This window comes from Haliotis cracherodii, unplaced genomic scaffold (assembly GCF_022045235.1).
Source record: "Haliotis cracherodii isolate W230 unplaced genomic scaffold, xgHalCrac1.p SCAF_30, whole genome shotgun sequence".
Taxonomy (NCBI): domain Eukaryota; kingdom Metazoa; phylum Mollusca; class Gastropoda; order Lepetellida; family Haliotidae; genus Haliotis; species Haliotis cracherodii.
In genome coordinates, this window is record NW_027266287.1 from 3,758,113 (window position 1) to 3,773,157 (window position 15,045).

General features: G+C 39.3%; 1 protein-coding gene across 1 annotated transcript; it reads left to right on the forward strand.

The window, feature by feature from the left end:
- Positions 1-5,064: 5,064 nt before the first annotated feature.
- Positions 5,065-10,554, forward strand: LOC139476909 (receptor-interacting serine/threonine-protein kinase 4-like). Its single transcript, XM_071259473.1, has 3 exons — positions 5,065-5,352; positions 7,897-7,981; positions 9,560-10,554. Exons 1-3 carry the CDS (start codon positions 5,065-5,067, stop codon positions 10,552-10,554), a joined length of 1,368 nt encoding a protein of 455 aa, XP_071115574.1.
- The last annotated feature ends 4,491 nt before the right edge of the window (positions 10,555-15,045 follow it).

The following is a 15,045-nucleotide window of genomic DNA, read 5'->3' on the forward strand; positions in this document are numbered from 1 at the left end:
CAAAACCTGTTTGTCTTATAAAGTGTATGTACTAAAAGAGGAAGAACGATGGAAGGAATAGTTTGAGAGAATATTCATACCGAGATAATTAACCTGAGATTTCTTCCAACATTAACATTTATTTTTCAGGTTCTGAAAATAGGAGAATAGTGTATTGTAATTGAATCTATCTGGCATTTATTGTCATGACAAAACATCAACCATGTTCAAAATCCCTTTAATGATGAACTTGCCGCACAGCAACAACATTGCTCTCTGCTACATGGAACTTTCAAAATGTCAAGTTTACACAAAATATGAAAATTAAACCTTGACAGTTCACTATTATTTTAAAGTTTTGTAATGAAATTAACTCAATCAGCACTGAATTGTTAATATTCCATTCAAATTCAATATCCATGTATTTAAATCGAGCATGCTCATTCTACCAAGATTTCACAGTGCGTCATACGACTCTTGTCCAGACGTTTGATCAAGTTTACAATATTCAAGGCTTCAGTAAAGCTTTCACAAAGTTTTATGGCATCAGTGGCAAGACTTATGTACGATGCAATTCCTTATTTGGACTTGTACCATATGATCAATGCGTTTTTTTCAGGATAATTATTGATTTGCCTTTGCATGTGTTTGTGACGGTGGGGCAGAATGCGCTCACCTTTTTGCGATCGCCTCGTGCCACAACCATTTGATATTGCTTCGTAAACACATGCTTATGATTGAGTCGGAATCGTGAAATCGCTCTGCTTTTGAATATGAATATGGACTAATAAGGTTTCTTTTATTTTCTACACTTCTCACTTTGCGCACATCCCTTCAAACATACCTTCTCCAAACATTCGGAAGTCTGATTGCAGACCTCGGATCCACAGGGTTTAGTCGGGGCCTTTAGACAGCAATAAAAAACCCAAATGATTTCTATGATTTCTATTAATATGTAGTGTAGGGGTCGATATATATTGATATATGACGTTTAATGTAAGGTGTAACATGGTCCTAATGCCATTATACAAGCACTGCAAAGTAATGCCTCTAGAAACATCGGTCAGTTCTTCGTGTGTTACTTATCACACCAGCCGGCATTGTTTTCAGGCAAAGTGTGGACCTTCAACAATGACTTTCCCGAGAGTTATGGCTTTTCTGATATGAAATTGCATCACAGTGCTTTCCAGGCCATTGTCATCGGTTACCATGATGTCACAATCAGATGACTAACCTACTAATTTCTCTGTGACTGAAGCTGGTTAACAATGATACCGCCTCCGCGTAGAGCGGAATTTCTGGGAATCGATCCCCGACCGAATCATGCCAAAGACGTAAAAAGGGGGTACTTGTTGTTACCCTTTTCGACGCTCGGCATTGACAGGATGAAATAAGCGCTGTACAGCTCGGAGTCACTATCTTTTAACTGAGTGGGGTATTCATGTTAAAGTTTAAGCACGGTACATCAGTGGGATAGGAAGATAAAACCGACATCAGTTTGAACGAGTACAAGAGCACACACACACGCACACATACACACACGCACACGCACACGCACACGCACTCACACACAAATACACATATACACACGCGCACACACACGCACAAATACACACACACGCACAAACACACGCACATATACACAAAGGCACGTACATACACACGCACACATATGTAGACAGAGGTTATTCTAGACGCGGTTTTAAAATTAATTTCACCTCACTTTCTACACTCAAGACAATCTTATTGATTACAAACTGGATTTGTTGTGAGAAGAGCGATTTTGGGTGATATATATTATCTAACCCTCCTGTTCGTTGATATCAAATATGTCAACAGTCACCCAAAGGTTTCTTTCATTAACTCGTGCTGTTATATTTCATATCAAAAGATGCTCATTGACTTTATGTCTCCTTCGTAAACAATCATGACTTCTGGTTGTATTGGTATGGAGCAGTTGACTGGCTTGTACTTTACATTCAGTGTCAATCATTGACAAAAATCGAAAATTCCCAGTAGCTGACAAATTTGTCTCCTCGACTGCGAACCAGAAGGTCACGGTCGAATGTAGAGCGAGTGTCACATCTACGTACCCTAGGTTGCTGTTTGATTGTATTGAGACGTGTGTGGGGTTTTATCTTGCTGCCAAATTCTCCCATCTCCCATCTCCAAACTCCACACCACCGAAATCTCCATCAACCTACACAATCATCACCCCAACTATTCTTTCACCTACTCCATCAACACAACGGTCTCATCACCTAAACCACCAGCAACCCAAAGTTTCCATCACCTAAACAACCATGATCCATTCTATCCTATCACCTACACAACCATCAGCCCAACAGTCACATCACCTGCATCACCATCAACCAAAGAATTTCATCAACAACATCACGACCCCAACAGTCACATCATCTACACAACCATCAAGCCAAGATTCCTATCACCTACACCAACAGTTCCTCTCATTGCAGCAGTTTATGTGGAGGTTCGTGACTTTCATCGTTTAAATTAGCAAAAAGGTCAAAAAGAAGGCAAGAAAATATCACAGGCATAACAGTTAACTATTTAATAGTGCATCCGTTTATCAGCACACAGCTTCTAAAACATATCACATATCATTTATAACATACCACATGCTGCATAACACATAACAGAAATTACATATGAGTCACATAACATACCACATACCACATACCACATACCACATACCACATATAATATATGTCATATAACATTACACATATCGTATAACACATACAACATATACGAACATATCACATATCGCATATCGCATATCGCATGTCACATTTTTTCTATAACACATGGAATGGATTTCAGAAGGAGTCAATAACAAAACCATAATGCGGTACGGCATTTCGTTTGAACCCGGTGTAGACGTGCATAGGATATAATCTATCGCAAATCACATAATGCATATCAAATAGCACATAGCAAGTATGGGAAAACACCAGTCACATAACATATACCACACAACAACATCATAGAACACCTATTGAATAACATATATCATACTTCACACATCTTTTCAACAGAACGTGTATCTACACCCTGGTAAATGTGACAAGGTCCACATTTCACCCAATCATTTAAAGACTTCTTTATACTGTAAATACACCAATTCCAAAGTCACAGGATCATTAGCTACATTTATGTACGAGTTTTATACCTTACAAGAGCTTAGACTTTTCCCGGAATTTTATCCAGGGCGAGCTGAATGTAGTCAAGAATGGGTGGTTGTGTTTTGATCAGGTGACAACATTTTTAGCTATTAATGACTCTCGTTTGTGGCCTTTATGTACTTTCGAAATGGCATATGATTCCTTAAATAGACAAAATGTGATAATTTGGCAATAAAGGTAAAAATATTCAACGATATTGAGGCGTTAGATGAAAATTTCAGAGGCCGTGTGCTGATAAACGGATGCACTACTGAATAGTTAACTGTTATGCCTGTGAATTATTTTGTCTTCTTGTTGACCTTTTTGCTAATTTAAACGATGAACGTCATGAACCTCCACATAAGCTGCGGCAATGAGAAGAATGGTTGGGGTAGGTGATAGGAATCTTGGCGTGATGTTGGTGTAGATGATGTGACTGTATATCTGTTCTTATGTACGCGGTCTAAAATATTGGTTAAAGATTACAGAAATGTCACCTGATCGTATTCCTCGTAAATGTTATGAAATGCTGAAATACCGCGACAATGTTGGTTATATAACATGGGTCACTAAAATCAGACAACTTTTATTTCTTCATGGATTTGGATATGTTTGGATTTACCAATGTGTTGGAGATAAGACAGCGTTTCTTAGTGTATTTAAACAAGTTGCATCTGATATGTTTATCAAAGAACGGAGAGCTACATTGGAAAATAGTTCAAGATACGACCTTTATAAAACATTTAAATCCTGCTTATCTCCAGAACAGTTTAAAAAAATATGAGTTTTTGTCCTTTTTGCACCACATTTATTGAAAACAAATACCACTTTATGCTTATCTGTCCATGTTATGAATCGCACAGAACAAAATATGTCCAAGGTTTACCCCAAAACATCAATAAACTTATTAAGCTCCTCCGTTTTGATGAAATATCTAACGAGCAACAAAAGAATACTATCCTATACATTAATTATGGTTTACGAATTCGCAACCGTCTTTGTACAAATGATGTTTAATTATTCTTGAGGTTATTTGCCTTTATTAACCAAATGCTTTAATTTCTTCTTGTTGTGTTGTGATGCGATATATTTAAAAAAAATTGAACACGTGCACATCTCTGTGCATATAAGTCTGCATGTTTATACTTGTACATATACAAAATTGTATATATATAATATTATTGTATGTATATGGGCCTATGGCCAGAATACAATAAATGATGATGATGATGATGATGATGATGACTGTTGGGGTCGTGATGTTGTGGATGGAATTTTGAGGTTGATGGTGATGTAGGTCATGTGACTGTTGGGTTCATGGTGGAGTAAGTGATAGGATAGAAGGGATGACGGTTGTTTAGGTGATGGAAACTTTGGGTTGATGGTGGTTTAGGTGATGAGACTGTTGTGTTGATGGTGGAGTAGGTGAAAGAATAGTTGGGGTGATGATTGTGTAGGTTGATGGAGATTTCAGTGGTGTGGATGTTGAGGATGGGACTTTTGGGATGATGGTAGTAAAGCACTAACTATATGAATGGAATTTCAAAAAGATATACTGTAACGCTTATTTGTTGTTTCCCATATCGAAGCATAACTGGAATATTGCTCGTACTTCGCTAAATCCCATTTACTCAATCATAGTGATAGACTGTAATGAACTGCAGCAACATTCATTTTACACCTTGCACCAAGTGACGGTATCTGAATCTCTATTGCTGGTGTCTGCAATTGTTTAAACATGTGCATCATATTGATCGCTTGAGAGTCATCGTCGTCATGTGTAAAATGTCACGTGATGTCCCGAAAACAACTGCTGCTGGTGATATCTTAACCGTTCAAGTGCAGTCTCTGGCAGTCGCCTTAGCGTGTGGATCCTGCACTCCCCTGTTAACAGTTCAAGATGATGACGCTGGTTTCAAGTAGCAGACTTCAGCTAGCTTTAGCAACAACTGTTTACATCATGTTGGTACATGTACTTTCCACATGCAGCACAAAGGAATGTAGACTTCAGATGACAGATAAAATGAAGGACAGATCTGTCATTTTCAGAAAAAATTACATCGAGTTGTGCCAACTTGAATGTATCAATGATATTTTTATTTTCGCATCATGTCGCCAACCCAATGATGAATTCCAGAAGATTGAGAAGACAGGCGGATCCAGTGTTCGTCCTGAAACTCATCCACATGTAAGTTTTATTTATGTCAAGTAGGATGTATATTGACGTGTATCAGTGTACCTAAATGTGTACATGCGTGTGTATATACAGTAAACTACGTTTGTAACGAACACGCTTATAACGAACTGACGGGTATAACGGACTTATTTTTACTCCCGGCCATTTGTTGTATATATGATGTATGTATGCTCATAACGAACTACGGTTATTACGAACTAAAATAAGTGGTCCCCTCGAGTTCGTTATAACCGTAGTCTACTGTATGTGTAGATGCATGTGTCTGTGAGCACTTGATGTGTGTCGATGTGTATAAATATGTGTAAGTGTGTGTTGGTGTGTGTAGATGTATATAGATGTGTGTAGATGTGTGTGCATATGTGTAGATATGTGTGTGTTTCGGTATGTAGAGTTGAGTGGATACGTGTCGTTGTGAGTGTATGAAGATGTGTGTAGATATGTGTAGATGTGTGTGAGTGTATGAAGATGTGTGTAGATATGTGTAGATGTGTGTCAGTGTGTTTAGATATGTGCAGGAGGAAGCGTGTGGAGGTGTGTGCCAGTGTGTTTAGATATGTGCAGGAGTTAGCGTGTGGAGGTGTGTGTCAGTGTGTTTAGATGTGTGCAGGAGGAAGCGTGTGGAGGTGTGTGTCAGTGTGTTTAGCTATGTGCAGAAGTTAACGTGTGGAGGTGTGTGCCAGTGTGTTTAGATATGTGCAGGAGTTAGCGTGTGGAGGTGTGTGTCAGTGTGTTTAGATATGTGCAGGAGGAAGTGTGTGGAGGTGTGTGTCAGTGTGTTTAGATATGTGCAGGAGTTAGTGTGTGGAGGTGTGTGTCAGTGTGTTTAGATATGTGCAGGAGGAAGCGTGTGGAGGTGTGTGTCAGTGTGTTTAGATATGTGCAGAAGTTAGTGTGTGGAGGTGTGTGTCAGTGTGTTTAGATATGTGCAGAAGTTAGTGTGTGGAGGTGTGTGTCAGTGTGTTTAGATGTGTGCAGGAGGAAGCGTGTGGAGGTGTGTGTCAGTGTGTTTAGCTATGTGCAGGAGGAAGCGTGTGGAGGTGTGTGTCAGTGTGTTTAGATATGTGCAGGAGTTAGCGTGTGGAGGTGTGTGTCAGTGTGTTTAGATATGTGCAGGAGGAAGCGTGTGGAGGTGTGTGTCAGTGTGTTTAGATATGTGCAGAAGTTAGTGTGTGGAGGTGTGTGTCAGTGTGTTTAGATGTGTGCAGGAGGAAGCGTGTGGAGGTGTGTGTCAGTGTGTTTAGCTATGTGCAGGAGGAAGCGTGTGGAGGTGTGTGTCAGTGTGTTTAGATATGTGCAGGAGTTAGCGTGTGGAGGTGTGTGTCAGTGTGTTTAGATATGTGCAGAAGTCAGTGTGTGGAGGTGTGTGTCAGTGTGTTTAGATATGTGCAGGAGGAAGCGTGTGGAGGTGTGTGTCAGTGTGTTTAGATATGTGCAGGAGGAAGAATGTGGAGGTGTGTGTCAGTGTGTTTAGATATGTGCAGGAGGAAGCGTGTGGAGGTGTGTGTCAGTGTGTTTAGATATGTGCAGGAGGAAGCGTGTGGAGGTGTGTGTCAGTGTGTTTAGATATGTGCAGGAGGAAGCGTGTGGAGGTGTGTGTCAGTGTATGTACATGTGTACAGATGTGTAGATGTGTAAATGAGTATATGCGAAGCTGTGACACTCGCTCCACATTCGACAAGGATCTTCTGTTTCACCAAGAGTCAAAGAAGTCAATTTTGTTAGCTACTGGGAATTTTAGATTTTTGTCAGTGATTGACAGTGAATGTCAGTTCAAGTGTGACTGTGCTATACCAATACAATCAGAAGTCATGATTGTTTACGGAGACATAAAGTCACCGGGCATCTTTTGATATGAAATATAACAGCACGAGTTGATGACAGAAAACTTCCAGGTGACTGTTGAAATATTTGGCAGAGTTAGATAATATATATATATATCTTCTCACAACAAATCCAGTTTGTAATCAATAATCTTAAGTGTAAAAAGTGAGGTGAAATGAGGTTTAAAACCGCGTCTAGGTTACCCTTGTCTAGACATGTGTGCATATGTGTGTATGTGTGTTTGTGTATATGTGCGTGTGTCTGTGCGTGTACCCCCTTTTATGTCTTTGGTATGATGCGGTCGGGGATCGATTCCCAGAAATTCCGCTCTACGCGGAGGCGGTATCATTGTTAACCAGCTTCAGTCACAGAGAAATTAGTAGGTTAGTCATCTGATTGTGACATCATGGTAACCGATGACAAGGGCTTGGGAAGCACTGTGATGCAATTTCATATCAGAAAAGCCATAACTCTCGGGAAAGTCATTGTTGAAGGTCCACACTTTGCCTGAAAACAATGCCGGCTGGTGTGATAAGTAACACACGAAGAACTGACCGATGTTTCTAGAGGCATTACTTTGCAGTGCTTGTATAATGGCATTAGGACCATGTTACACCTTACATTAAACGTCATATATCAATATATATCGACCCCTACACTACATATTTATAGAAATCATAGAAATCATTTGGTTTTTTTTATTGGTGTCTAAAGGCCCCGGCTAAACCTTGTGGATCCGAGGTCTGCAGTCAGACGTCCGAATGTTTGGAGAAGGGATGTGGGAAGGGCTGTGCGCAAGGTGAGAAGTGTAGAACATAAAAGCAACAAAACACATTCCATATTCATAGGAAATCTGTGCCAAAAGCAGAGCGATTTCATAATTCCGACTCAATCATGAGCATGTGTTAACGAAGCACTATCAAATGGTAATGGCACGAGGCGATCGCGAAAAGGTGAGCGCATTCTGCCTAACCGTCACAAACACATGCAAAGGCAAATCAATAGTTATCCTGAAAAAACACATGGAACATATGGTACAAGTCCAAATAAGGAAATGCACCGTACATAAGTCTTGCCACTGATGCCATGTAAAACTTTGTGAAAGCTTTACTGAGGCCTTGAATATTGTAAACTTGAACAAACTTCTGGACAAGAGTCGTATGGCGCACTGTGAAATCTTGGTAGAATGAACATTTACAATAAGTGAATATTGAATTTGAATGGAATATTAACAAGTCAGTGCTGATTGAGTTAAACTGATTACAAAACTCTAAATTAATAGTGAACTGTCAAGGTTGACACCAAATGAGAAAATATTACGTTCATGCTATGTGCATGTAGTAAAATGATTATACATGTTGCATCAAAATTAAAGGGTTTGGGCAGAGATTTCTTTTGTCGCTTTTATTTATCATTGTATTGATTGAGTATTTAAATGTAAAGAAGTATGGAACACGGACGATATCAACTCTTCAGGTACAGAAACATCAATATGACATAATATTAATGGGCTATTGTCAGTAACTGTTAACTTGTTACATTTACTGCAAAGTTGAAAAATCATTGCCTCGTGTGTCCTATTCGCGTTATAGAGGTCCTCTCTAGCAGGATGTTTAGCATAAATTGCGTGCAGGGTCAGCGCTCACATTTAATTTTCATATTTTGTGTAAACTTGACATTTTCAAAAGTTCCATGTAGCAGAGAGCAAGTTCATCATTAAAGGGATTTTGAACATGGTTGATGTTTTGTCATGACAATGAATGCCAGATAGATTCAGTTACAATACACCATTCTACAGAAAAAATAAATGTTAATGATAGAAGAAATCACAGCTTAATTAGCTCTGTCTGAATATTCTCACAAACTATTCCCTCCATTGTTCTTCCTTTTTTAGTACATACACTTGATAAGACAAACAAGTTTTGGATAATTTGACATACCCAATTTCTGATACTCCAAAATAGCCGAAGCCATCATTGCAACTGCTCGCGATTGATCTGTTTGTTTACTTAAACTGTGCCCTATAAGTGGACCATCCACACGTTTGCCATTATCAAAAAGCTGGCCCTTGGAGCTGTACATCGCGTTCTCGCACCACACAGGATAATACTACATGCACTTCAGAGAAGTTGCCATGTGGTGGGATGTTCAGTTATACATCTCGACTCTTTCGAAGTGCACACCAATTAATCAGTATCTATCCGATCTCCATCACCATTTCGTCCATTGACAATATGCGGAAATAAGGTGTTTATGTTTACAGTGTGATGACTAAACAAAGACACTCGCTTTCTCTCCCTTAGATGATGTCTTGCAACTTCAGCCCTTTAACTATAAAATGCCAAAGATACGTATAGACTAAAACTTCATATTACAGCACCATCGTTCTGCGAACTCCACATCGCCTCTGAAACCGGGAACCTGTCAAAGGTGAAACTCATCTTGTCCCAGGGACGGCCGGACATTAAGTGCAAAGAGTGGATTGGTTGGACACCGGTGATGTTGGCAGCTGGTAATGGGCACCGAGAAGTGGTTGAGTTACTTGTTAGTAAAGGATCCAGCATGTCACTCGTAAATGAAAGAGGTGACAACATCCTTCACTGTGCCTGTTGGGGAGGAGAGGTTGAGATGGTGAAGTATATACTCTCACATGACATGGAGGACATCAACAGTAGAGGATGTAAGAAGATGACACCAGTGATGGCGGCAGCATTGCATGGAGATAAAGAAGTGGTAGAGTTACTCGTGAGTGAAGGAGCTGATGTGTCACTCGTATCTGAGAGGGGTGACAACATTCTTCATCTTGCCTGTCGAGGAGGACGTGTGGAGGTGGTGAAGTATCTCCTCTCACAAGACATGGTGCGCATAAACAGTAGAGGATGGAAGCAGAGGACACCGGTGATGGTGGCAGCATTGCATGGACACAAAGAGGTGGTAGAGTTACTCGTGAGTGAAGGAGCTGATGTGTCACTTCTATCTCACAGTGGTGACAACATCCTTTGCTGTGCCTGTTTGGGAGGAGATGTGGAGGTGGTGAAATATATCCTCTCACAAGACATGGTGCGAATCAACAGTAGAGGATGGAAGAAGAGGACACCAATGATGGTGGCAGCATTGCGTGGACATAAAGAAGTGGTAGAGTTACTCGTGAGTGAAGGAGCTGATGTGTCACTCGTGAATCAAAGGCGTGACAACATCCTTCATCTTGCCTGTCGGGGAGGACATTTGGAGGTGGTGAAATATATCCTCTCACAGGACAAGGTGGGCATCAACGCCAAAAACAAAAAAGGACAAACAGCAGCCAAGATAGCAATATCCCAGGATCGAGGAGACATGCTTGATCTTCTTGTGTCACATGGTGCTCTCATGTAATGTTTGAGCAGACATGTGTTGAATAAAGTTATGACGTTCGCGTTTTGAATACATTGATGTTGTTACAGACATTGAAGTGTAGTATAAATTGATGTTGTTACTGACATTGGCATGTGGAATAAAATCATGGCATTACGGATATTGACGTGTTTATTACATTGATGTTGTTACGGACATTGACGCGTTGAACGCTGTTACTCACATTGAAGTTTCAACCCTCAGCATAGCCAAAAGATACATTTAGTGTCGATTGTACGATTCAGACTATACCATGTGCATGTGTTTATGATCCACTATCAAATAGTAATGAGATCAGGCGTTCGCGAAAAGGTCAGCATATCCTGTCCCACCAGTGGCACCCGTCACAAACACATGCAAAGGCAAGTCAATACTTCACCTAAAAAAGCACGGAAACATATGGTACAAATCATAATAGGCGATTGCATTGGACATACTTTTTGTCACTTATGCGTCAAATTTGGAAATGTCCTCAAAACAATGTCCTGAAAACTTTACTGAGGCCTTGAATGTTATAACCTTGATCAAACTTCACGCTCTTTGAAATCTTTGAAGAGAGAGCTTGCTCGATTGTATCTCAAAAAGTGTGAAATATAATCACCAAAGGCGTGAGCTGCTGGAATATTGCTCAACATATAGGGAAAGTTGACTAGTGGAAAGTTGAAGCCATCTCTTGTCATCGAGTCTTATGGAGAGTTTTGTTTCTGTGAATATAAAGAAAGTCCTTCCTTTATTGTATTAAGGATTATGGTTAGTCTTTGAGACAGGGATTTGGTGGAAAATTTGCTGAACCCAGTAGCATATTTCTCTTTGTACGGATCTTTATGGAGCTTGAAATCCAGAACAAAAGAGGAATGGACATGTCTTCAGGTTTTAGAGTCAAGTCAAAAGTTGACAGTACTGACGTACTTATGGTTTTGGAAAATTTCTTCCTCAGTTAACAAACCGTCCTTGTAATTGTCATTATTTGATATGTCACGTATATAGTATACCAAGTTCTCTGATCAAACAATGAATATAGGTGGCCCAGTCGTCTTAGTCCCCGCAATTCTCAAATCTATTATTGTGGGTTCGAATCCCGGTTCGCCACGATTATGTTTCTAGGCTTGTCAGCACCATACCCGCTCCTGGGTTTCACCGAAGTGGTAAACGTCTGAAACTTGCATCACTTCGGGCTTTCCTCTCACATATAGCTGATACGCCGCAATATAACTGGAATACTATTAAAAGCGGCGTTAAACCCAACTCACTCACTCACATTTAATGGTTATGTTATCTGAGGCCTTGTCAGTTGGAACAACTACCACCTTCGTATGTAGGGCAGCCAGACGTTGGATGACAGCTGGCTGGGACAGAATAGGTTTATACCAATTCCGTTTCCTCTTTTTAAGTTTGTGTATTCTACCAATGATAACATCACGCACTGACTTTACCCGCATTCATTCAACAGGTTCCTAGTCTCTTTTGGCTCATTTTTGGCACATTCATCACAACAGTCATAATTATCATGGATATATAATTATTATAAAGTTGTGATCCCAATCGGTAGGAGGATGCTCATGGTATTTGGGTCCCTATTTGAATAACTGACGAAGGTTGTTATTGTCAACATTGGAGAAATCATCTGTGATTATATGACCTGTAGGTTGTAGCAGTATGATGAGTCTTGGCAGCCACAAGCAGTTGAATTTACATCATGAGCTGCCAAGTCCAGGTTTTGCAGCACGTTCCTGAAAGTGAACACCCTGGAAGAAATTGTTTTCGGGTGGGAAAAAATGTTGGTGGTTATTGAAATTTAAAATATTGCGGGAATCTTATTCAGATTTAAGGCATCAATTCCCTTGTTTGCACATTTTAAATTCAAGAAATTGCGGTCTTTGTCTGATTTAGTGTCTGTGTCTGCTTCATGCCATTACAGGCATTGACTTGATGAATACATTCATGTAGTTACATACAATAATATGGAGAAAATAGCCATGCCATTACAGACACTGACGTGTGGAATACATTTACGTAGTTACAGAAACTGAAGTGTTGAATACATTTATGCTGTTACACACATTGAAGCGTTGAATACATTCATGTTGTTACACACTTCGGTGTGTTCAATATGTTCATGTTGTCACACACATTGACATGTTGAATACATTCATGTTGATACTGAATATATTCATGTTGTTATACACATTTGTAAGGAACCACCCAAGGGAGATTGAATACGACAGTTATTGTACAATTATATAAGAAAGGTAGTTCTAGTGAGTGAGTGAGTGAGTGAGTATGGTTTTACGCCGCTTTTAGCAATATTCCAGCAATATCACGGCGGGGGACACCAGAAATGGGCTTCACACATTGTACCCATGTCGGGAATCGAACCCAGGTCTTCGGCGTGAAGAGCGAACGCTTTAACCACTAGGCTACCCGACCACGCCCAAAGGTAGTTCTAAAGACCTGAACAACGAAAGAGGAATATCGATTCTCAGCACATTTAGTAAATCATACACATCTATACTCAATAACAGATATGAAAAATGCAAAAAATATTGAGTCACAGGCGCTTTTAGGTAAGGTTATAGCACAATTGATAACATGTTCATCCTCCAAGTCATAATGTAGCATTATATATCAAGTGAGTGAGCGAGTGAGTACGGTTTTACGCCGCTTTTATCAATATTCCAGCAATATCCGGCGGGGGACATCAGAAATGGGCTTCACACATTGTACCCATGTCGGGAATCGAACCCGGGTCTTCGGCGTGACAGCGAACGCTTTAACCACTAGGCTACCTGACCGCCCTTATATATCAAGAAAACCAAGCTTAATGCCATATTCGTTGATGTAAGAAAAACATTTGATATTGTTGATAGATTAAAGCTATGGTCTGCACTGTAACGAAGAGGCGTTTCACCGAAAATGTTTAATGCTCTCACATACATCTGTAAGCGTGTAAAGGTACGCGAATACAAATATCTATCACAATATTTTGATTGTCAATTAGGTGAGAGACAATGATGTGTGTTCCATGTTTATCAATGAGTTAGCTTCAGAAATCGACTCAAACTGTGAACATGCGATACAAATGCATCTGAATATTATACAACTATTTCTATTTTATTTGCAGATGACATAGTGTTTTTTGCAGATTCTGTTTATGGTTTACAAAAACGTATTAACGCTTTGGAATGTTTCTGTGAAAGCCAATTAGAATAAACGAAACATGTTGTTTTTAAAAATAGCGGTATACTATCCAAACATGAAAAATGGTATTTGTATTTGAAACTGCTCAATTCTATACATATGTAGGTGTTGTTTTCGCAAGATCCTTATCATGGTCTCAAAACGCTGGTAATGCTGCTATACAAGTGAAGAAGATTCTCTGTGCTGTATTCAAATCTGTGTATGTGATTAAGCAACTCACATATAACCTATGTTTTTACATTTTTGACGCAACAAAATTAGTCCACTTTTCCATTATGGTTAAGAAATATGGGGACTGGATATTCACAAAGAAATCGAAACAGTACAAATATTTGCTTTTAAACGTTTCTTTCGTGTTAAAACATCGTCCTCAAACCATGTAGTTAGGGGTGAAAGTGGACGATATCCCATGATCTTTATCCACATATTAAAGGGCTGTTGAATACTGGTGTAATTACAATGCCTAACACCAGAAATGTTACAACTTATTATTTCTTAATTGTGTGAATAGAAAAAAAACTAAGATGGCTTTAAATATTAAAGACATTTTATACAAGTTTGGTTTCGGATATGTCTGGTAACAAGAACTTGTATTTAATGTATCTAGTTTTATATCTGTGTTTGAAAAAAGACTGAAATCATCCTAGGAGCTTGATTGGCATGCAGCACAATTTTTCCAGTTATAAATTGATAACCTTCTTTCAATATATCCTTTGCCCTCGGATTCTAAATTAAATAAATTTCCATTTCAAATTTCTGTGCTGCGTTAGCTCCACTTAGATGTTCTTCGCTCCAGCTCCGAATTGAAATAGATATGGCAGATATGTTTAAGAAGTAAAATCAGGTAGAATGTGTCATGTAAGCAAACAAAGATACATATGGGTTTAATACTATTCTGTACTTGTATGCTATGCTTATGGCAATTCCAGGAGTTTGCATATATCCTCAAAATACTACTTCTTTCCAACATTACATAAATCTAACTTACTAATGTCTTTAAAAAATGCTGACACTGTTAAAATATTTTCCAAATTTGTATATGAACCAATGTAACTATGACAATCATTTTGGTGAACAATGCATATCAAACTATGAATGTATACGTGCTGTTACTCTCTTAAGCAATGATGTAACTGAAGAATGGGGATACTGCCTCCACTACGTTATGAACATAGACTGGTAAAGTCCATAACATCATGAATGATTTCAACTCGTCAAAGTCAGTAGTGACACGACTGTATTCAACACGTCAATGTCAGTTCTGACATGTTTGTA